The 25,770-nt window shown below is 38.0% G+C and overlaps 1 protein-coding gene across 2 annotated transcripts in view; it reads right to left on the bottom strand.

Annotated features, from left to right (window-relative positions):
- The window catches only part of LOC137258333 (uncharacterized), a 167,449-nt gene that overhangs the window by 44,607 nt on the left and 97,072 nt on the right, over positions 1-25,770 (bottom strand). For both annotated transcript variants that reach the window (XM_067795972.1, XM_067795973.1), the window contains exon 5: positions 10,396-10,542. In XM_067795972.1, the coding sequence (XP_067652073.1) occupies positions 10,396-10,542 (147 nt within the window). The remainder of the gene's footprint in view (positions 1-10,395; positions 10,543-25,770) is intronic.

The following is a 25,770-nucleotide window of genomic DNA, read 5'->3' on the forward strand; positions in this document are numbered from 1 at the left end:
TAGGGTAAAGTACACCCAGGACAAATCTAGGTATCACATATATAGGGTAAAGTACAACCAGGACAGACCCAGGTATCACATATATAGGGTATTTTACACCCAGGACAGACCCAGGTATCACATAGATAGGGTATTTTACACCCAAGACAGACCCAGGTACCACATATTTCGGGTAAAGTACACCCAGGACAAATCTAGGTATCACATATATAGGGTATTTTACACCCAGGACAGACCCAGGTACCACATATTTCGGGTAAAGTACACCCAGGACAGACCCAGATATCACATATATAGGGTAAAGTACAACCAGGACAGACCCAGGTATCACATAGATAGGGTAAAGTACAACCAGGACAGACCCAGGTATCACATAGATAGGGTATTTTACACCCAAGACAGACCCAGGTACCACATATTTCGGGTAAAGTACACCCAGGACAAATCTAGGTATCACATAGATAGGGTATTTTACACCCAAGACAGACCCAGGTACCACATATTTCGGGTAAAGTACACCCAGGACAAATCTAGGTATCACATATATAGGGTATTTTACACCCAGGACAGACCCAGGTATCACATATATAGGGTATTTTACACCCAGGACAGACCCAGGTACCACATATTTCGGGTAAAGTACACCCAGGACAGACCCAGATATCACATATATAGGGTAAAGTACAACCAGGACAGACCCAGGTATCACATATATAGGGTATTTTACACCCAGGACAGACCCAGGTATCACATAGATAGGGTATTTTACACCCAAGACAGACCCAGGTACCACATATTTCGGGTAAAGTACACCCAGGACAAATCTAGGTATCACATATATAGGGTATTTTACACCCAGGACAGACCCAGGTATCACATATATAGGGTATTTTACACCCAGGACAGACCCTGGTACCACATATTTCGGGTAAAGTACACCCAGGACAGACCCAGGTATCACATATATAGGGTATTTTACACCCAGGACAGACCCAGGTATCACATATATAGGGTAAAGTACACCCACGACAAATCTAGGTATCACATATATAGGGAGTAGAACACCGAGGACAAACGTAGGTATTACATATACAGGGTAAAGTACACCCAGGACAGACCCAGGTGTCACATATATAGGGTAAAGTACACCCACGACAAACATAGGTATCATATATATATATATATATATATATATATATATATATAGGATAAAGTATACCCAGGACAGACCCAGATATCACATATATAGGGTACAGTACACCCAGGACACACCCAGATATCAGATGTATAGGACTAAGAACACCATGAAATACTCAGATACAGTCAAATCCTGACGGGTCAAATTGCTGGGGACCAAGTAATTTATTTGACTTATTGATATATTCGAGACATAGGTATGTCTATGACTGTAGTAAAAATGGTCAGGACCAACAGGTACCTCGAGTTGATGATAGGGAATACACACGCTGATTAACCCAGGTATAAGTTCTCTTGGCAAAAGTTATAAGAGGGTCTGTTAGACAAGGTTGTTGTATAAAATATATACTGGCACAAACACTGTAATTGTTCTAGGATAAATTCATTTGAAACCTGTTCTGACAAAACAATACAATGTTTGTTTCTACAGTGATTAATTTCATTCAGTTTTGAACAGTGAAAACACAAATATCACAAAAAGGAAAACAAATACCTATACACTTAAAGAAGAAACATGGCAATGAGAGGCTACCCTGCAGACTTCTGCCTCCTCCATGTTAGCTGGAGTCTCATATAAAAACTTAAGTCTTGTGAGGATTTTTTTTGCGGTACTGTTCGAGCAAACTGACGCTCAATGCTTGGACGTAAATCCATGCTTTTACTCACGATTAGCAATCATGACAGAAAAAACAATCTTTGGTCACTGCAATCCTCTAATCAAAAAGATGATTCCTGGTGCATTAGGAATTCTTTCACGGATCAGATATTTGGACACTGATAGAAATATCGTAACAAAGTTGAAAGATTGATTTTTTAGCCCAAGCAACAAAATTGGCAATATCATGGTCTCCGTGACTCAGAGGAAACAAAGTCATCATCAACGACATATCAAATCGTCTTGAAACAGGTGCTCGCTTTGATGAGATTGGAAATGGCAAGATTACGATGTTGTGATCACATCCAGGGCTTTATCCGTCTCCACATCGATCATCGAAAGGAAGATCTGTTCTTCTTGAGCCCTGACCTCTTGGTTTATCAAAGTGAACGTAAAGAAAGTCTACGATTTATCTGTCATGTATTACTCTCAAGACTTCCTCCTGACCTGAAGAGCTTTCAGGAAGGTGGTGAGTCAGCAAATCATACACTTCAGAAAAATAAGAGCTACTTTTTCACCAAAATTGTTTTTTCTCAACATCTCGCTCAAACCACTGAAACGAGTTAATGATACGTTGAAGGAAATTTGTCCCTTGGAAGAAGTTGGCAGCTCAAAAGACAAACATGTAAACTAATTTGTGTCATGGAAATTGGCGATTCTAGTCGGACTCTATCTCCTGATTGTATGACGTGTTGCGTTATAAGGTTCATCCGTCGGCATTCAACGTCTGCACTCACTGACAGCAGTGTCAGGCTGATATTCAATGCCTTTTTCAAATTCTGTCTTCCTTTATACAGTAATTCAGCATGAGGTTTTATCTGCAAATGCCAACACTTGTGATCGATCATAGATTCTTAGAGAAATGTTGACACTAAAAATGACAGCGACAGTAAGTTAGTGAAAGTCATCAAGACGCCACAAATTACATGAATATTAAGAATTGCAAACAGCTACAGAAATTATTCATTTGAATTTTCTAAATTATATTGATCTTGATCAAGGAACCTAAGGTGCAGCAGCAATAGAATGAGGACTGAACTAAAGCAAGAATATTTATAGGACACCATAAATTCTGATACTTAATGAAGATCTTAAATACAAGATAATGTCTGTACGCATTAACCCTCTACTATGACATATCCAAACAATCTCATCTATGAACACGACCATTAACCCGAAGAAATATGACGATGATTATTTATGAGCACTGATTAATATGATGCTAACAAAGATATGCTTAATTTAACCTTATTAAATAAGACTTTATTTGCAAGTACTTTATTTCAAACAAACAATGTCTACCAATGCACAGTAATAATAACATGATTGACTAGCTATCGGCTTCACACAATTATTGACAAAAACAAATTAATTGTACATGTTTTTGTAGTTTCTAATGAGGATCAAATGAAGGTAACACTGTAAGTGAAATGCTGGTCATTGATTGCGGTGGAGGAAAAGTGTCACTCAAAACCAAATGTAATATTGATATCACCTCCGGAACAACTGCAATAATAAGACAGGGTGCATCATCCACGACACTAATTGAACATTGTGGTTGTAAAAAAATCAACAAATGGTTTGAGGGAAAGGGAATAAACATGGGAGTGATGAAGGGGGAGGGACGAGGGATGGGGGCAGGGATGTAGAGGTCGAGGGGGGAAAAGAGACGCTGGAGATAAAGGGGGCATGAAGGTGGCAGAGGAAGGGCCAGGGACAATGGGATGGAAGGGAGGCCTTGGTTGTAAATTATGATGAAATGGACTCTAAGCAAAAGAACCAATAAGACAAATTAACTGCTGTTTCTTCTGATACCTGAGCATAATTAGAGAAGTAATGACTGAAACTAGAAAGGCTCTTTCTTCTCACATTCAAACAGAAACCTTGAACCTTGAGTCCAGTGCAAACTGAATAATGCAATGATGAAGTGATGAAAAACACCACACTAAAACCATGGTTTTGTAAATGAAGTCACTAACAAAGTTCATGTAATTACAACAATAAATCTTTATACACACGACAGTCAACACTTTATCCTACATTCTTAACTCCAACAGCGACAATGACAATTCTAAATCCTTCTGTGCACTGAGTGACCCTTATATGTTCAAAGAAACCCCTATCAACCTTTATCTAATAATTCATTGCTATTCCACAAAATACTCTTATAATGAACATATTATTTTCACACTTGGAGCAAAAAGTAGATTCAAAATTCATTTGCAAACTGATTATCGAAATAATCAGCTTTAATATCTGAATTTTAACTGTTAAATGTGATACAAATTCAATCGTAAAACTGTGACATTTTCCATGCTAACAGTAGTCAATAAAATCCAATTTTCATTCGTTTAATAATTCACCAAATAATTCGATAAAACAAATCTGATGTTGAGTGCAGGTTATCCAAGGCTTATTGGCTGAAATCTGGACTGAAACAGAACTGATTGAAGTAAAAGATCATTAACAAGAATCTGTCGACAGAGAGAAATCTAGCAAATTGAGCTAATTGTTGTCTGTGTTTTATTGCGGTTGAGTATTCCTAACAACTTCTGTCAGTGTTGTTCTGGGTAAGACCATTTTAATAGATCCCGATAAGCTTATCAGTTTAGCAACCCTTTGGATGGAACCTCTTGGAGGTTTCATGTTGGTCACAGAAAATTGTCCTCTTTACCCAGCATATCTTTAAGTTGTATTACTTACCAGGCCTCCTATTAAACTGGAGCGATACAGTCCATACCTCTACCACCCTCCCACGCCCACAACCAACCTGCACACCCGCATGCACACACATATATAAAACACCTTAAAAAAAAATATGGATGTATGTAGATGTTTGTTATTGAATGAAGCTAATGATGCTATTTTTTCCTTTTTCACCTTTCAGGAATCTACCAATTCAGATGCTAATTATTTCCATAAGAACAGCATTTTTTACTCAAATACTACACTGTCTTTGCTAAGAACTTGCAGCCTGGGAAATAATACCTCGTCCAGCCCCACCAGGTTTCCTTTAACTATTACCTGCCAAAACACATCTTTGCTTTTTTCACATTTTGTGATTCAACTCCATAATCAAATCAATTTGCAATCCCCACAAATTGCTAAAGATTACATCTTTTGAAGAAACATTACCATTCACGCATTGAAAAAATAATGTTCACTTTGTGTTTGTTATGGGGATCTTTTAGGCCCAGTGTGTGAACACATGTGAAGATACTCTTAACCTGTTATTTAGCAGACAGATAATGGACTAATTACTTTGTCTTGTTAAACAGCAATGTGAAACTAGTATGGCTGTCCATATAACATGCTACAATAGTGTTTCACCTTGACCTACAAAACTAGGCATCTGGATGACCCCACGAAATTATATCAAGGGTAATGATGAGGATAATGCAAAATAACAGATTTTAAGACTTTAATGAAAAGTAACTCATGATCAGATACATAATATTTCTGCATTTATTCTAGAATTGACAAGAGCATCATGGACTTTAAGACTTTAATGAAAAGTCTGTCATGATCAGATACATATTTATTCTGCATTTATTCTAGAATTGAAAAGTTTATTTATTGCAGCATAATCCTAGATAAAATAAATATAAATACATAATCATTATTTCTCATGCAAATGAAACAGTTTAAACCAAACCTGGAAAGCAAATTAGAAAATTCTTGAACAAGGAAAACCCTGAGAATGGCAACTACATGGCAATCAGGTATTGAAACATATTTGCAGCTGGTAATATGAGTTGTCAGGAAGTGGGATATTCTAAAGACACTGACCGGATGGGGTCAGGACTACCATGACAGCTGCCTCAATACCGGCTGAAGTTTCTTAAAAGATGCATGCACTAGCCAATCCCAGTGTTAAACTAGCTTCTTCAAGTCTGAGAGTTCATTTCCGACAGAGAATCTAAGTTCCATTGCACTAATCTGCTGAAAGTGGTATGTCCAGACAAGCTTATCATAGCAGATAAATCTGTTGTGGGGAGCAAGGGGAGAATAGACCCTCTGTACCAGTGTCAAGTAGTTGTTGGAATACATCACCATGAATCATCCAAATCTGTACTACAGAGCTCAGACCAGATGCTACCAAATAGCCGATGCTTAGTCTACCTTGATTAATTCCATCTGCAAGACTGATGTGTGGGACCTTGGCGCAAGGGTCTTCCTTTGATTTGGCAGACTAAGAACATGTGGCAGTATTGAAGAAATTGTCACACTCAGCTGTTTGTTGTTTAATGCTGCATTCAGGAATTGCCCAGCTATGCAATGCTGGTCTGTAAATGATCAAGTCTGAACCAGACAATCCAGTGACTGACATACATCAACCAAGTCAGCATGCCTGATAAATCAATTCAGCTAATTGCCTCTTATGACTGGAATAGGTTGCGTGAGACTGTGTGATCTGGGTATCTGGTTCATCATGACACTGTGTGATTTGGGTACTAGGTCAATCTTGACACTGTATGATTCGGGTATCGGCTTAATCCTGACACTGTGAGATCAAGGTATCGGGCAAGTCATGTGTGATTGGGGAATTGGGTTAGTTGTGATGCTGCGTGACCAGGGTATCAGGTTAATCATGACAGTGTGTGATCAGGTATTGGGCAATCCATGACACTGTGTGATCAGAGTATCAGATTAGTCATGACACTGTGTGATCAGGTATTGGGTTAGTCATGACAGTGTGTAAACAGGTATCGGGTAATCCGTGACACTGTGTGATCTGGTATCAGGTTAGTCATGGCACTGTGTGATCAGGTAACTGGGTTAGTCATGGCACAATGTGATCAGGATATCACGTTAGTCATGAGTTATGATTTCTACAAATCAAAAACTTTGTTCAAGACATAAAGCAATTATCCTTTTTTCATGAATCATGATGGATGTCTTTGTTTCGTGTTCAACAGAACAAAATGAACAAGAGTATGACGAACCAGGCTGCAAGTAAAACCTCAGTTCACTCTAGCTGCAGAAGCTGACGAAACCCACAGGAAAAAGAGGCTGATCACTTCTGCATGTACCTCAGTGTCATGGACAAGGCCATGGCTGAGTGCAGAAACACAAGTATCATGTATCATCAATAATGCAATTAAGAAATTAAAATGTTGGCCATAGCTGCTTACAACTGCAGCAGCATAACTCTGATAAACAGAGAGCAACAACACATTTTCATGCAGTATTACATATAAAAAATATAGGAAGTATCTAATTTCTCACTATGCCATTCCACAATGTTATGCAATTACACTCGACTCCCACAGAAGAGAATAATACTGGCAAACTTTCAGCAAAAGAACCTTGGAATATAGGTACATGCATTTCATTGATTAATACCACTACCATAAACATGGTTGACGTGTCTACCAATGGTTGTCTTGAAGAATGACATCTGCCACTGGCATGGATGGCCCCACAGTGGTCAGCAGAACCCCTCTCTGGACCCAGCCAAGATGAATGACTTCTGCCAGCTAGCCAAAACCAACAGTCACTAATTGGTCCTTAATGCACTGACTTATGTGCCCAGGCATAATTGCCTGATAAACCACTGAGAAGGCATTTGGCATAGGGAACCATAACGAGATTGCTCTCTCTGTTTTAATCTCACTTCAAACATAGTCTCATCAAGCCTGATTATCAAGGTTCTACATTTGGCAGTTCCATGATCTACCTTGGCGGCAATATGGCCGCCTTAACGGCCTGCTCCCTGGTGGTAGAGGTCAGAGTCTGGGTTCGACAGGAAGTATTGTTTAAAGAATGTTGGTAATTAGATGGCAATTACAAGATAGGTGTATGTGCACCATGTCTGCATGGCAGTTGGAGAGTCAGGAACAGGCAGGAGAAAGTTCGTACAGTGCAAGAAAATAGAAGCCCGAAATTCTCTAACTGAACCGCCCAGAATGATTTATATGTACATTGTTTCAAAACCAGCTAACTTTCAACTGTGGTGAAATGTTTTTGAAGACCTTAAATCCAGATTCAGTTGGGTGTGTGATTTCGTGAGTAGAGTAAAGTCAAAAAGTCGGCCTCACTTGTCACCCCTGATACACACGAAATCAATAATTGATGTAATTGAAGGCAGAGTTTAGTAAAGAAATGTTAGCTAGCTGCTTTTTTGTTGCATAATTGGTGTGACAGACGGTGGAAGGCAAGATATGAATAACTACAAATGTACTCTGTCAGAGAGATCACCAGCGACAGAGATTTTCAGCAGATTTAGAACGAGGCACTGAAAAAACAAGTATCTTCACTGAAGAAACTTCAACAGTTATAAAAAATGCTGTTGAAATTTAACACAAACGTTTGATGTGCAAGTGTCAACGGCTCGAGCTGCAACCATGATGGAGGGAGAATACCCTCCATGAAGACAGGCCGAGGAAGCCAACCAGAGTTGCTGCTCCAGTTCTGGTCTCAGCTTTTGGAGCTCCTGCTCCAGTACTGCTCTCAACTTACAGATCTGCTAAAACGGAAACAGAGGTGCCAGCCCTGCTGTCAAATATGTCGCCAGAATCCTAAGGACCTAAATCACTGCAGATACAGATCTGCTCCAATGTAAATGAATGACGTTAACGAAGCTGCAGCTTCTTTCACTCTTAAGAAATAATGTACGACATGTTCTTTTATCAGGTACCTCCAGTTGTGTGACCTTTATCACAATGGAACATAATTTCTTGGCTTGCACCAACAATGAAATACAAACTTGTCCAGGCCACACATCAGCCAAACTTGGCACAAAACTTTGCCTGACTTGTCATGGAAGAGGCACAAACTGATAATAACTTGCCATAGACTAGACACTAGTTGCATTGCAATCATGGACCGGATACAAACTGAATCCACCATCAGAAAATGGTAATAAGCAAACTATCTCAGCAACAAAGACATCATCATATTCTATGACTCAACTCCCATTGTTCCCTGTTATCTCACACTAATGTAATGTTTTTCTACTTTCCATCAATGTGATGGTGCAACTGTTCCTAAATGGAATGTTAATGGAATAAATCTTATCTTATCCCACAGTCCAAAAGGATGTGCACTGATATCTCTACTACAAGACATGCCTTCAGCAGTTTCTGACATAATATATATGTTTGAAGTCACAACATTTTAGACATATTTTCTAGATAGCAGACTGGTTAAGTTTTTCAGTCACATTATTATCAGTGTCTCCTGCACCTTCCAGAATGTGGTCACGCTTCGTACATCTCAAACAAGACTGTCAGAAGGGATGCTGCATCACCTTCAGTCCCTACACAGTCACAAGAACATCTAGTACTAAATGACAACAGAATCTTTCTCAAAGACTTCCCCAATTTTTTAAGTAGAATGTGTTTGATGTGAAACTCTGGTTTGGAAAAAAAACAGGTGTTTGTCTGCCAGTGACAATGTAAGTGGGGCTTCATGAAGTCAACACAAAGGCATTCTCTCAAACCATCATTTTGCATCTGAGTTTTTATGGAGCCAATTCTGTGGAAGGTTATCATATGTGTCAGATTTCTCTAGATTGTTTTGGAGACTACCAATGACTTCAAAATTTGCTAAATGCCAAGAACACTGGGCCGTCTTTACTACATTTCATTGTTAGCATATGATCACAAACTCAGTCTTTAATATTATTGTCCACACAATGTTATTTATCAAATGAATTTCGCCCACGCTGTTACTGTGCATTAACAGAGAAAAATGTATGGAACAATTCGGTTAGCAGCAGGGTTAAGCATTTGTTCTTAGTCAAGGTTTTTTCCAAGGCAAGTGATCCGTAATTTGAGGGCTCTTCCAGGCCTTGAGGAAAAACCCATGGATTTCAAAATGCATCCATATTCTGTATTGTGACTTTGACTTGGCTTCAAAACATATGCCAATATGTTATACATCCTACTGAAGCAAAAACCTTCAACAGTATGATAGACATGAACTTAATGTCATGTTTTTGTTACAGTTTCCAGCGTTCCATTTTATACAACTCAGTTCAAGTGACACGACTGTCTTTGCTGCGAAACCAGCACAAAGATTTGTCTTGCTCAAGGATAGATATACTATAGTGTCATTGGTTACAGATCTGAGGTTTGAAAGATGTTTGATGCACTTGATGCACAACTGTACAGACCCTCGCTTCATGTGAAGCACTTTTTTCTTTCACCAAAGACGTTGACCCCTCCCCCCTCCCCATGTTCATGTACATTTTAAAAATTAATTATGAAACGTCCATTTATATTTTCTGAGACAAATATGAATATGATTTTTAATAAACCTGCCCCAAAGACTGTCATACTTTCTGTGAACCCACCTTCAATTACTCCTCTGATAATACTGGACAAGTCCAAAGCCTACTCTCCTGCTGGTTTGGTTTTGAAACATACCCAGAATTCATGTTGAGAAAACATACCTACCTTTCTTTTCTTTCTGAAATGTACATCCAGCTATCACTGTATTGTGATAAATAAAGATGGAAACATTTGCAACACCCTGTTGAAACTTACACAAAGTCATGTTTTGTGTCTGACGTATGTAATTCAAGGGAGATAACCTACCTTCCTGCTGACACTTGGCACGGCCATCAGCAGCTTCATCAGAGTAGTCACCACAGTGGTCTACTTCGTCACAAACCAGGTCCTCATCTATACACCAAGTGTTCTCACACTGGAAGCTGGACCCACACTCCTTATACTTTTCAAAATCTGTAAGATACAAGTTAGAACAAGATAAAAGCAACTGAAGAGGGACAACGTTCCAGGCTAACTGCATTCATAGCATTCAAAGGTAATTATCAGATACAAAGAGACTGAGCTAAGATTTTCCAAAGTGTCGGTAATTCTACAGTGATTGAAAGAAACAATATCCCACTTAGTACCAATAATGTATAGATCCAAACGAAAATGTGATGGCTTTGGGAGCTTTTCTTGCGTTAATCACTTTTGCACTTTCACAGGGATGAGTATGAAGGTGTGTGGCTGTGTATCTCTGTTTTTCTATTCCTTGTGTTGATTTGAATACATTCCTGCAGCCTGTACTAATTTAGACTTTGGTGGATGCACAGTTCCAGCTTCAACAGATTAACACAAACAATTACCTAAAGGCAAGGAAAAATCAAGTATCCAGACAAGGCAGCCCCATTGCACCAGTGTATCATTATGAGAGACTAACATTCTCAGCTCTGGATTAGCTAGAGTTATATTTTGAAAATTTAAAAGAAAATCATGTCATACTGAGTACAAGTTTTCCTAAATGTCTTTTTGCTCCATTAAACTTTCATTTTTGGACTTTTCATTTTGTGAAGTAAGCTCAAATCAATCTTGACATTTTCTGCCTGCCTCTTGACATATTGACTAAGGAAATCTTTACATGCAGGACAATAAATCAGTCTTGCTTTAAAAAATTTAAAGGCTGAATAATTGTCACCAGAAATAGATGGAATTCCAGCAAATCGCAAGTATTCCTGGAGTGTCTGTAGACATAATGCGTAGGTGGAGAGGTCAGCACTGGCACGAGGCTGACACAACTTATGTGGTGTCACTACAAGACACCAGTAAATCTCCCCTATGTGATACAGATCGGTTTCCACTGACATTCCCCACCTTTACACTACATCTCAGCACTGTGTTCCTGGTCTGTATGTAACTGTTGGCAGAGCCATGACTGAACACTGCCTCGACATATATCCTCAAAATGTAACATTAATCCCTGATACAAACTGATGACAAACTGATCCAGCAATTTCTCATCAACCTGATAGCAGTGTGTAAACAACTGTGCCTGGATCAAACAATCCAGTGACTGATATTCTGCATAACAAGTCAGCAGCCAAGTCACCAATCCTGGCACTAAGTAACACTATGTTCAAATATTAATGACTCACACACAGTATTGAAACATTACTTTCAAAATTACAATTTTCTTCCACCCATTGAGTTTAGATCTAATTTGTCAGATGTTCTCAAATTTAGACATCTTTTAATGACATGCATTGGTGGATCTGTCATGGCTCCGATTCTTTGGTTCAGTAGTCTCTGGGGAACATGTTTAATGATGACGCAGGACAGACGATGGACAAACAACTGGCTGGGACCTTCGATCCAGGTGAGACAACTATAGACAAACATTTTGTTCCAATACGATATATTGACTCATCTGAAGCCTTATTTCACTGGGTCAAATTATTTCAAATAAACAATCACTCTGCTACACTTCTATTTGACATCTTCTTTAGTGATTTATCAAGTTACTGCAGGAGTAGTTAATGAAATTTCACTGCTTTCTTTAACATATAGGTTCTTTCCAACATGAGTCATGATAAGAATACAAATCAAAATTAATATATTTTGATTTTCTTGCTTCTTTGCTTCTTTCCTTAAATCAGATCATTACGATAGAATATTATTTTGCAGACAGATGTCCTTCATGGGATTTCATGACTATTCAAACATCTGACAATATTAGGCAATGGAGAGGGAAAAACCCTTCCAAAAATTGGCAGAATCGCTTCAAAATCAATCCCATCGTAATAAGATTTCTTTTATGTGTTTGCACAATTTTCAACTTTCTCAACAGGAAATAAAACTAACAAGGCATTTTGCTACCAACTCCCAGCATGGTAATCCAATAATAATGAGCGGTTGCACTTATTCGCAAGATTGCTATAAAAATATAATCATCCACTGCAGGGATCACGACAGCCGTGAGCACATTGGCCCATTATTCGCTTCTCTCTCCCCTTGAGTGATTCCAACACCAGCTTCCCTCACAACATATCTTACAATAACAAGCCAGGGAGGTTTTTATATGTGCACAACTATAATTCGATAAATATCCACTCCATGGTGGGCAGCAAGGGTTTGTTTATGAGTTTCTACGTAACATGATCCAAGACCATACATTTTAATTTGCCCCTAATGCTGGGGGATACTGCCGTTACAGCACGGGCCCTCCAATATGACTGGGAGATATTACGAATAACTTTACTAGTGCAACCACACGATAGTTTATGGTTCCAACAGTCATAACTGTCAATGAGGATCGGGGAAATACAAGTTAACACGGTGTGCTGTCAGCAGGTCAGAGAAGAAATCTGCTGGCAGAAGGTCAAGAAGAGTCATTTTTGATTTACAGATGCAAACTGAATGTTGTTTTGTCTAGGCGACAAGCTGTTGTAATCTATAACATGGTTGTGATACATCCAACAACAATGAACCTGCTTGTTTCAGAAGCTACTGTACTGAAGTTCTGTGGGTAGAAACATTTCCTTGTTTCAGTCTGTTCGCAATTCATTAATCAGTCTCAAGAACTTGTGACAGCTTCAGCTTCTGGTGCAACATGACAACGTCTTACAGTCAAAGATTTTTTTTTCACTTTCATGAAAACAATCTAATAACTGACATATCACCAAAGATCAATATTTCACTTTTATGAAATTTTTTTTTTTAACAAATTTTTTTTCATGGTATCATATTTTACTCATGTTATGGAGCAAAGACACCGGTCCATCAATATAAACAAGAGTCATAAGAAGATGACATATCCCCCCTGGCACCCACATATTTGAATGGACAAACCATCTGAAGGTTACTTGATGTTTTCTTAGATTAAGTTTGAATCATTTCCATGGAAATCATGAAAAATATAAATGTCATGTATCTGTAAACAGCAAAAGGTACCGCTTTAAAATCTGTCTCATATATCTGCCACGATCTGAGGGAGAGAGAGAGAGAGAAAAGAAGGAAGGAGGGATAAAAACAAGTAATTGAAATATGATTAAAATTGTGCAATAATTGATTAAATCATTCAGATGAATCTACATTTTAATGACAGTCTGGTTCTGATCAATGACCAGTTTCTGGAACCATCACAGCTATTATAGCTGGTTTTCTATCACGGCTTCTTGTTATTGAGAAGCAAGCTGCACGAGGTTTACCTTTAATATTCTTCTAGGCCTTTGTCAGATGGATCAAGTCAAAGTAATTGAAAATAACAACACAATTATAGTGTGATATTTCCATTTTGTTCTGGCTAAATTGTATTCTGAGTAATGTGCTGTGTGTTGGTTATCCACTGATAATAGCTGACACTAAAACTGGGTTCATTTGGTAAAGACAGCAACATCTCAGCTATGTAATAACCGTCTCTAAAGTGAGTGAGTTGAGCTTTCACAATGAACAGCACATCCATTCAGTTACATCCAGACATAAGTTGAGTGAGTGAGTGGGTCTTTCATATGATACCAGTTACAGTTACTTTGAATGAGGGACGACTGCAAAGAGTTTTGACCACACCACTTTTTGAAGATACAACAGGTATGGATCTGACAGACTTATGAACATAACTAATGTTAATAGGGAAATAAAGAACTGGATATCCTGGTGCAGGTATGGAAGATAACTCTTCCAGCTAAATGATGAGTAGATCTATTTCTTACGTAAATGATCCCTAACAATCATGTTAATTCAAAAGTATTCAACAAGGAAACATGATCATAAACACAATAACAAAACCATCTTTATAGAATAGTTAAGCTTGCATGACATCACTCAGTTATCAGTTGCATGGGGCAAAGTTATAGGGAGCAAAAAGATCATTTTCTAGAATGCTTAAATCATCGCCACCTCTGATCACTGAAGGTATAAATGTGAAGTAGCAGTTAACAACATGTTTTGATTCAAATTCTTTAATGCATTAAAAATCTCTTTCCGAAATGTCTTTACAATCGACATCCTTGATTTCCTAATCAGGCAAAAACCCACAAAGGGAAAGTTTGCAGTAATGCGATTCAGTTCTTTTACGCATAAGCAAGTACATCACTGAAAAAAAACAAAAAACAAAAAAAAAATATGCAAAGTGCATTTGCACACAATACGGACAATAACTGAGAACGGTTCCTTGCAAATTAACCATTACTACTAGCCTGCATTCAATCATTATAAAGAGAAATATGACTTTGCCATAATGTTATATGATAACACCCAAAGCTCTTTAAACCCACAGGTTATTCTTGAGTCTTCAATAACGTGAGAACCGTTACTCACTCCCAAGGACAATATGCTTTGTACCGTCCCACAGTGAATGAAGCTAATACCAACTCAGACCAATGCAAATGACTTGCAAGGCAGCAATGGACACATATTGATTTGAACATCAACACAATATTGTCTTAAGCTCAGAGTATAATCCTGGGTCTCCAGTGATCTCTACTATTTCATTAGCAGACTGGGACTTAATTAGCGACAAGGGTGTTTATTTGTCTCCCCAGTGCAAACATACCACATGGAACTAGTTACTACTTCACTCCGACAATGTGATGATGACACACAAAGAGTTATATCCCCTTGGTTTCAGCTGAGTGGAATCAGTTATAAAACTGAAATATAAATGAGACCGCTGTCATAAAATTTGTACAGTCCATCTCTTACTACCTGACATAAGCAAACCACAGATTCATAATCTTTTCTTGCATCTTATCCCTCTAACACAGTAGAAGTACCATGTGAAGACTGATGACGAACAGGAGTTGCAAAAGTCACATAGAAGGGTTCAAAACCCTGATATGTGATCCAGGAAATGAAACCTACTTCTACCCAGTGCAACCTTACGTTATGCTTTTAAGTACCTGGCCCTAGATTTTCGAAGCTCTCTTATCACTTAGACAGCTTCAAAAATCTAGTCTGTGGACCTAGATTTTCACAGCTCTCTAAATAAGTGCTATACATTAACATTAACTTAGGACTATCTTAGCGCTAAGACAGCTTCGAAAATCTAGGCCCTGTGTAAGTGCTATGCCAGTCATCTTGTTTTCTACTGTTATACCAATAACTGCCTGATCGAAAATGTACTGATGCTAAACTACATCAGCAATATCACAGAAAATTGAAGACACTAAAGATGCAGGTTCATCTGATCATTTTGTAAGATATACATTTCCTAAGATCTAAAAAGCTCCTGCACCAGTCAAGTTACTCTACAACAAGTTGTTCATTTATAGCAGTGGACATCATTTCCGAGACCAACACATATGATCACAAAGTGAAGTGTCACATGAAAGCAGGAGATATCACATGCAGGACTTCCTGGTAGATGCTACAAAGCTGGCGAATGTAGGTCTGTATACTCTCCTGTGATGGAGGTTCGGATGCAGGTGATGAAAGCTTATCACTATTTCAAGCTAGCAGATTGAGCAGATCAGAGAACAAGCTATGGTCCCTGACACAAATCAAACCAAATGACAGGCAGACTAAATGTCTGTATTCCTTTTAAAGAAAATCAATGTTTCAGTTTCACACACTATGGCAATTTTCAAATATTCCTGTAATCAAGTACTTTGAGCTCAAAGAAGACCTAATTGATTCAGAGGTAATGTTCGGCACTGCTGGTTTTTATCAATGTGATTCAACCTGTCCTTTATGATCACTGGATCACTGGTGGTTCACAAGTTGCTATCCAGATATTTCTTTTTACCATACACATTCAAAAAGCCTTAACATTCAAAAGAAAAATTATCCTATCAAAACTGCATCATCGTAGCATGCTGGTATCAACATTTGGAGTTCCCGAAGCTTTTACTGCATGTTTCAAACTTTATTGATTAATCTCAGTCAAAGAATAAAAAACTGGTTATAAAACAGAATTCAAAAATCATTTAGATTAATGATAAGAATTATCCAACAGACAGCTAACAATTATTCATTTACTTCTGAACATTTCACATCAGTGGGAACAGACAAAAATGGTCCAACACCTGAGTTGTCTTGATTTATCATCACAGGTGACACTAAAGATGACATGTATTAATTCCGGATAATGAATTACCTATATACATCTTATGTATTCATAGGAAAGTCAGTCTTCAGTTTAAAGTAACCATGATCCCTATTTTTTAAGTCCTGTATCCTTAAATGAATATATTTTCATTCCATCTATCTGTAACTTGTATACATATACCACATAACCTCAAGGTCATCAGTCAGAGGACACAATACCACATCATAGATCAATACCTGATATATTTTAATGCATAATTTACACACTATTATCCATTTTATTTCCACTCAATTCCCTATAACAAGCACCAAGAGGACATTTCTACTGATAACTACCATTTATGGATAAAAATGTTCCTTCAAAATCTTTTTATAGCAAAACAGGGCATTAGAGAGCTGCCTATTTAGCAACAATGGCATAAAACAAGCATTTGACAAGGGTCATCACAGTACATACAGTATCTAAGATAAATGTATTTTCTTGTTTGCGCGAGGGTATCAATCTGCTGTACCTGGGGGTGAGAGACGGACACAAATTACACGCAGAATCACTTCATTTTTCTTATTGATTCCTCAAACAAGTCTTCGACCTTTGTTGCAGCATCTGCAGCCAATACTAAAATCACTGCTGGATGAGCGAAGATGCTCGCAGACTGAGATGTTAACACTACTGAGAAAGCAGCATTCATAATGCCTGGCTGCTTCAGTTATGGTAACATAATTAAATTACTAGTAGAGCAGAATAGAAACAACTTCTGTTTGCTCAAAGCTTTTCTTTTTGCAAAATTATATTGCATCATATGAAATTTAAATACTTAGAAAGTAGGCGAGGTCCATGACCATTTTTAATCCTGAAAGGAAAATCAGGCATAGAAAAAATTCTGTCAGACATAGAAAAAATTCTGTTACTACAAGATCTTTTATGTTTGTATATTCCCCAACTTCAGCAACCAAGTCACGACTGTCAGCGTGTCATTTACCAAAGAGAGGAATTCATACAAGCAATATTTGCATATAGTTTCAGTTTTACTCAAACCCTTTTATCTTATTACATTTTGTGAAATTGAAATATCTACAAAGTAGACTCTGTTCATGAAAATCCTTTTTTTCTGAAAACCGTTTGAATTGCTAACGTTTACAAGGCAATTTATGTCTTTAACACTGGAGTGTGCAGCAAATAAGATTTATTTAATTCGTTTTTCACCATTCCGTCGATCTATCACGGCAGCCAACAGCCTGATTGCAGCAGTGCAAGCAGTCTATTGGTACATGCAGTACGTTATCAATGATTTTATGCTTCTCTGGTTGATTTAGCTCTTGAAATCTCGCTAGGGACATTTCCCATCTGAAACATGACTTCCCTATCTTCAAATGGCTGCCATGCAGGTTGACCGTCTGCTTCAATATTAATTTCCCTGAAGCTGCTTGTGTAGAGAACAAGCCCTGAATGACTGTCCAGGACCAAAGAGACATCTCCACACCAATAAATACTTGCTAATGGCCCGGCAAGCCACCAACATACCATGCTTAATGATAAAACTCAATTCAACTGACAAAATGTTACTTTCAGTAGATGTCTCCATCCCAATTTGGAGGAAACAAAACAATGCGAGGAAACTCTGGTATTTCCCCCTGAGTGTTGATATGATTGTGAGCAAACACTGGTATTGGATTCTACTACCAAATCGGCTCCCATTGAAGACAGACACGACCATGAAACTTTATTGCTCTTCCACGATGTCTACAAATTGATTTTTTCTAATTTCCGTGGCACCATTGTATGTTTTATAATGCCTTAATACGGGATGTGTCTACACCATTCTGACAGTGGGATGTGTTGATAAAGAAACCCGGGTCACAGAGGTCACTTCAGTACCTGAGACTGTGGGCTCCAATGCCCTTGTCTTAAACTTCCATTAGTAATCTATTGATTTGCGTTGGAAGTCTTACAGTAACCTTACATAGACTTCTGATGTGTACATTTATCTTACCAGTGCTGGCTGTCTCGTCTGTAAGCTTAAAGAGCATTGATGAAGATCTGTAGTTCAATTTGTTGAGCCACCATATTGTTACAGTAAGTGTTGGATATATTGATGTGTCTAGTTGCCAGCAAGATTGAGGGACACCAAGTGAGTCAGTGAGTGAGTGAGTAGGATGGAATGTACAGTGAGTGAAGGGGGAAACTGTTGCTAGAGTGAGTGAGTGAGTAGTAAGTGAACTGAACTGTTACAACAGGCCCTACATTTGTTTCTTATTTATGATACTATCTGTGAATAAATTTGACTTAGCAGAATAACATGTAGCCCCCGAAATGAACATATTTTAAAATAGAAAAATAACGGTTCCTAAATATGTGTTCCTGAAATATAATGAAAAGGGCTTTGTTCATTTTCAGAAACTGTAACAGTGGTAATATAGACTTGACACATATTCTAGACTTGCATGTACTGTATTTGGTATGTTTGTTTCAGAAATTATGAAAGGAAAAGCTGGACTGTTCTTATTGCGAATGACCAGTTTGCCAATCGATAAAAACTTACAAATTTGTCATCAAACAAAATGCGAACACTTGAATTTCAAGAAAATGTAAGTTGTCTGACAAAGCCTGTCAACTGGCCAAAAAGTCTCTCTGATAAAGTGGGCCTGTGTGTAACATACTGCAAGAAGTGGTACAGCATGCAGATGTTTGCCGATGTGACAAAACCAGACTTTCCTGTGCTTGGGACATGGGGACATCGGCAACACCAAGATGAGGCTTAGTCTTTGTCCAGACGGCCATCGCAAGGCTCGTCATTTCCTGTCGATTCTCTCTTCATAATGAAATCATTGCTCCTATTAATTCGCCACATTGATTTTAGAATGAGGTTGGAGTTGTTCCAACTGGAGAGATGTTGTTGTATTTCTACACACGATGCAGCAGTCACGCTGTATTTAACACAGGCACCGATGCAGAGCGTATGCAATCTCCCAAAGTTTCCAACAGGACCAGTGTCTGCCTCCAGGCTAGTGTTCAGCCAGTGAGCAGCACAAATCTCTGCCTGTAGTGTCGGTTCAGCTGGTTCACATTCTGACGTGTTTGCTTCACAGAACACAATGATTAAAGTGTAGCCTACGATTCATACCACCGGCTCGAACATACAGGCCTTATTTAGCCATATTTAGATAGAACAAAACAAAAAATGGACAAAAAGTTTGAAATGTCTTTCTAAAAATTCAAACTTTAATCAAATCATCCTGAGAGCAGAGAGAATTGCTTTGAAGTTACTCAGAAACAACTTCTTCAGATTTTAATCAATTAACAGAGCTTAAAAAAAGAAACACTTCATTTAAAATAAAACAATGTTTCTTCAAGAGAAAGTGAAATAAAAAAATGGATTAACTTGACAGAGAACATTTATAGTGTAAAGTGATTTGTGGAAGCTGAGTGTAAGGCTACTGGGATGCAGCATCACTACAGTGGAGGTCGTCATCCTCCACCACTTTGTTCTCCTGATGTGAACAAACATTGTGCAATTAAAACTGTCCAGATAATTACATAAAGATTTGAAAATAAACAGCTCTGATTTTCAGACATTTTCTTAACTGTGTCAAACTCTTTGAGTGAACCATGTTCCACCAAAATAAAGGTAATAGTTCAGGATCATGTTGAGGAACAAGATCAATGAGTTTCAGACAAATTGTATTTTTGGTTTAACATAAACAGTGGAAGCTGTCTAAACTGGCTCTCAGTGGGACTGAAGAAATAATCCAGTTTAGACAATGTGCCATATTACAGAGGTGATGATAAATGTGTAAGCCATGGATAGGACTGAAATTTTATGCCAGCGTTGACAACTTGCTGGACTGTATGGATGCTGGTTTTGACAGCTTCCACTGTACTCTGACCAGGGGAAGGCAAAGATGAGCAGAAACAAAGAGACCATTTCTTGTAAGAATAAAACCATAAATATTGCTTGCACATTAACAGCACATCACATACAGCTACATGTTGGCAGCAGTAACAGAAGATGGTTGTTTAAAGCAGCACTCGACAAATACTGCTCAGCTATATGATACCTGTCTATAACAGAACAGACAATCCAGTGATCAACATCTGTGCAGTTGGGATACCATGCAATCAACCAAAGTTTGAGTTGACACCAGCATCAGTTTGACATATACACATTTGACACAACAGTGCATTACAGAAGCAATACTCTCATCCATGATCAATAATGGTTTATTGAACATGAGGACACTTCTTCCTAATCCAGAACCATCCTTGACGCAACAGTGTCGGACCTATGCAGTACAGCAAACAATTGTTATTCATAAAGTAAATGAAAGAAACTAATAAGCTGACAATCAATCAGCTGTTCCTTGAAGTTCATCATGACGTCAAAACCGAGTCAGCCATGTGGAGTGATGTGAAGCCATGCACTTGCCTTCAACTGTCGTTATGAAGAATCCTTACTCCCATCAATCTTTATCAGAGCATAATGAAATAATTTTATACATTAATAAGTGACATCATGCCATACAAACCTAATGAGAGGGCTGACCACAACCCCAGGCCAAGTCATGCACCACAACATGATGCAAAACATCCACAAATTACAAGTGTAACAAAATCTTCCTATTTGTTTGACAAGATTTCCAATATTTGTTGGAGTAGAAGTCAACATCAAGGGAGCAAGTAGTGTAAGTATTAGTCATAATGCGGACTAATTTTATTGATCAGAGTCCGAGTTATTGTTGATGGTGTTGGGTGAGGTCAATACTACTTGATGCCTTAGTCAGACAACAGTAATTCAGCAGACTTTGGGTGACTAGTCAGGGTATTATCACACTGTTTGCTGTGCATCTCTGCACTTGGTATATGATGACAGTTTGAAAATGGACTATTCTTGACAATCTGATGATTGAAATTAAGAGCAACTATCTGTGTTATCAAGGCAGTCAACCAAATCCCTGATCCATAGACATAGATTCCCACTTCCTGATCCACAAAGTCACTAATCCTGACCAGCCAATCCACAGTCTCTAATCCTGACCTTCTAATCCACAAAATCATTTATCCTGACCACCCAATCCATTAAGTCCCTGAACTTGGTCACCCAAACCACAAAGTCACTAATAATGATCAACTGATCCACATTCAGAGTCTGAGAGTCTAACAACCCAATCCACGAACCACAATGCCGCGGAATCTGACCACCCAATCCACAAAGCCTGATCACCAAATCCACAAAGTCATTAATCCTGACCACCCAATCCATATTGTGACTGTCCTAGAATCTGACCACCCAATAATCACTAATCCAGTCCACAAAGTAACTAATCCTGACCATCCTATGCACAAAGTAAAGCATATGTTGCTAGATCTACATAGCCTACAAAAGTCTCCTAACATGCACGCATAGATAAATGAAAATGTAACCAGTGACTTTATTTCAGAGATGAAATACAATCCTCCATGTATAATGACGTAAATACATTACAGCCTCGGCTCCAGGACCAGTAGTCTAGTTTAACAATCACAGGCAGCTATGGTGGGATGGCGCCATCAAGGAATTGTGATTCTGAGGATTAAATGACTAAGGGAACAGGAGAAGCAATATATAAAACCAACATAATTAAATACTGAAAAATACAATTTTCTCAAATACTGAAAAAAGGTAGTGTTTCTTCATTCCCTGCCTTTCTAATAAACAGCAGCTCAAGGAGTTTGAGAACATATGCCACATTTAGGGTAAAAACAATGACTGAATTAACAACTTCCCACAAAAGATTAAAACCACAAGAACACTGCTTGCATGCCAAACATTACCACTGAAACATGCAAAGAAATACGAACATATATATTCAAACAATTCTCTAGACATATTAAATCATTTACACTTGGAAACCTCATTACTATCTCAGTAAGGTCTAATAATTAAATTGCACCGAGCATGAATTAAAGTATTCCATCGCCAAGGCTGAGTTGAACTAATCTACAAAGGACTTGTTTGGGCACTTCTTTATTGCCTCAACACTGAAATTGTAATGAGTCAGTTTTGCATATATATTTTTGACTGAAGTTCTGCATGGTGTCATCTCAGTAGTCTCCAGCGACTTGGACCTGTAGGACAGCTGATAGCTCCGTGCTGTCATGACTGACGACATGCCAGGGAAGACCACACACTGGCGGCCACCAAGATTAATGACGCAACCCTACACTTGGAGACACTGCCATCAAGATAACCCTTAGTCTATTGTACAGACCCTGAAGTATATATACCCAAGAAAGCCCACACAAGTCTAGAAAATGTGGCAAGTCTAGATTTCCATACCTTCTGAAAATGAAGAAAGTCTCAGGGCTCCATTTCATTATATTATTTGTTTTCACTATGAACATTTTTTCAGCAAAATATGTTCATGTCAGAGACTACCTGTTAGTCTAGATAACCCTGGACATCACAGATACACAACATTTTGAGAAAAACACAATTATTACTCACAAAGTACACTTGACAAATTACCACATGTGCACTATTTAACTTTGACTTGTGGTATGTTATAGTGCACATTATATGTAACTGACTGATAATTAAAGCTTTAATTCAGTGTAAAAAGCCAACTGGTATATTAATGGTTAAGAGTAACCTCGTTTTCACTGTTCTAAAATGCATCAGAAAATGATCTCAAGATCTGTTTTATTAGCAATATATTACTGTTTGATTGGAATTCTCAGTGGTGGTGAGTAATTAATGACATACCAATCATACCAGTTTGAGAATGGTGTAAGAAATGACACTGTAATTTGTCTAATGTAACAAACCAGAAGAGGTCAATCATAAGCATGTATGTTTTCTTATCAAAATAGTTGATTTCCATTTGAGCATGACTGTAACTAAAAACTGAAAACAAAGCAAGACATAACTGCTGAAAATATTTACTTTTTGCAGAAACCATTCTAATAAGTAATCAATTCTCACTAACAGCTAAATATCACTTCACAATGAAACTGTCTGATCTGTACACAAGATGAAACAAATGCATTTGAGTATAGAGACATGGGCCCCAAAAATAGTCTACCAATTTCAGACAATGTCAGCACAAGGAAATTCAATAATCTTTTCTAGCCTTGATCAACCTAGGAATAATTTTATTAAATATATGGCCACCAAGATAGCCTGGTCCCTCTTCTGCAACTTATTGGAGAAACAGAATTGAGCCTTGACTGTTTTAACACTATGGGCTCTTGTTCATAAAGGCATCAAATGTTCCCAATAAGCGTATCTTTGTTGTATTGCATGCTCGGTCAATATCCAGTGACATCTGTAAAGCGAACGTTTCCTTCATTTATTCTGATAGATACAGTTTTTTCCTCACAATAATCTGTCATTTGGGACATATTAAAAAAATTATGACACGCAGAAGCTAATATTTGAGCTTTCTTTCATGAGACTTTCAACACAATGTCCCCCAAAATATGCATACACTAGTGTAAATTGAATGTGGAGAGCGAGATAGTTCCATGAGCATTTAACACTTATTTCCTTTATCATAGTGTCAGTCTAATGTTTATTTGCGTAATTTCTATCCAAGTCTCAAACCACGTGCCGTTTTAATGCATGCAATCCCATCCATTCACTTCCAGCAAGATGTCCACCCATCTTCATCACCATCACAATGGCCACGTGACCTTAACGTCACACCCCAACTAAAATGATTACCATGTAATATTTAATGCCAAATATTGCCACTTTCGACATATGATATTTGCCAATAATCAGTCAAAGTTCATAACATTCTATTCAGTGTGTATTTGCTAACACCGAGTCGGTAAATCTGCCATCCAACTGACATTTTGACAAAGGCTTATCGCAGGCCTGGTAGGTAGACACGGGTGTCTGTTGTGTGTAAAGTAAGCTGGTCTCCAATAGGTGGGATTCTGGTGTACATCTGACACTGTAAGCTGGATGCATGTAGCAACCTAGTTTAAAGAAAATAGAATCAGTCTTATCATTTAAACTAGGTACACCACTAACTGTAAGTAAAGCTGGTTTGTATTCCTACTTTCCGTGAATAGTCATGATTCCGTAAACAAGCATACATATATCTAATGACATCTCCATCGAGATAAAGTCTGTCACACTTACCAACAGACTCTGACACTAAAACGAAGACCATATGAACATTTCATGTTACAGATGAACAAAATAAGCCAGAAATTCTGACATAGCACCATGGACCAGAGTGACGCATACCCTCTTCTTGTAAAGCCAGCTGTCTTCATCCCTGTGACACAGGAACATTTGATTTGAACAGAAAGAAAAAACTACACACTTCAAGGTAGGTTTTGTTTTCATTATTTTTTTTGTTCATACACACTTGTTGCATCAATATTGTTGTTTGACAGAATGGTGTTCTTGTAAAATGCAGCAATTGATCCATTACACTGGATTTGATTTTGTTCAGTATCGTAAAGTGTTTGGATGTTATTTTAGAAATTCCTAGTTCAAATGACCAAAAGATTTGATGACAAGTTAAATAACTTAAATTTCACTATCTGTCCAAGTATTCTATACTTGTTAACAATAATAGGCTACAACAAAGTCTTTGTGAGTTTGTAATTACTTGAGTGACATTTCTCCCTTCCAAACATAATACACCTTAGCATCACAGAGAATAATATTAAAAATACTTTTTTCCATCTAACAGTGAAGAGTAATAAACAGACCATCAAAAACAGACAAAGAATTACTGAGATTACTTTTCCCACAATGTGATTAGCGCTGCTAGTTACACACGAAGATGGTTGAAGATGGTGAACAATTTCACGCACTAGTTTCTCCCCAGTCACGTGACAACTTCACCGCATCACTGACACTGATTATTATGGCCAATTTCGAATTCTCTAATTTTCACCTTCAGAAATGAAGATAGTGGAAATATGAAAAGAAGTGACAGGTATTATCATGTCAGACGGGGTGATGTCATGTGACAGGATGTTGTAAATTGTGTCTCTTTCAGCCAGTTGGATTTGTGTATCACATCTGTTAGCTGAAAGGGTGGTACATTGGAGTTTCGTCTATTTATGGAGGAAGTGGTACATGTGATATGCAAGACTTCATGCAAGAGTTTCCTTCTAGGTATTAAGGGTCCCCCGAACCTTTGCTTGGTGTTAAGGCAACT

The sequence above is a fragment of the Haliotis asinina genome, chromosome 12 (assembly GCF_037392515.1).
Source record: "Haliotis asinina isolate JCU_RB_2024 chromosome 12, JCU_Hal_asi_v2, whole genome shotgun sequence".
NCBI lineage: Eukaryota > Metazoa > Mollusca > Gastropoda > Lepetellida > Haliotidae > Haliotis > Haliotis asinina.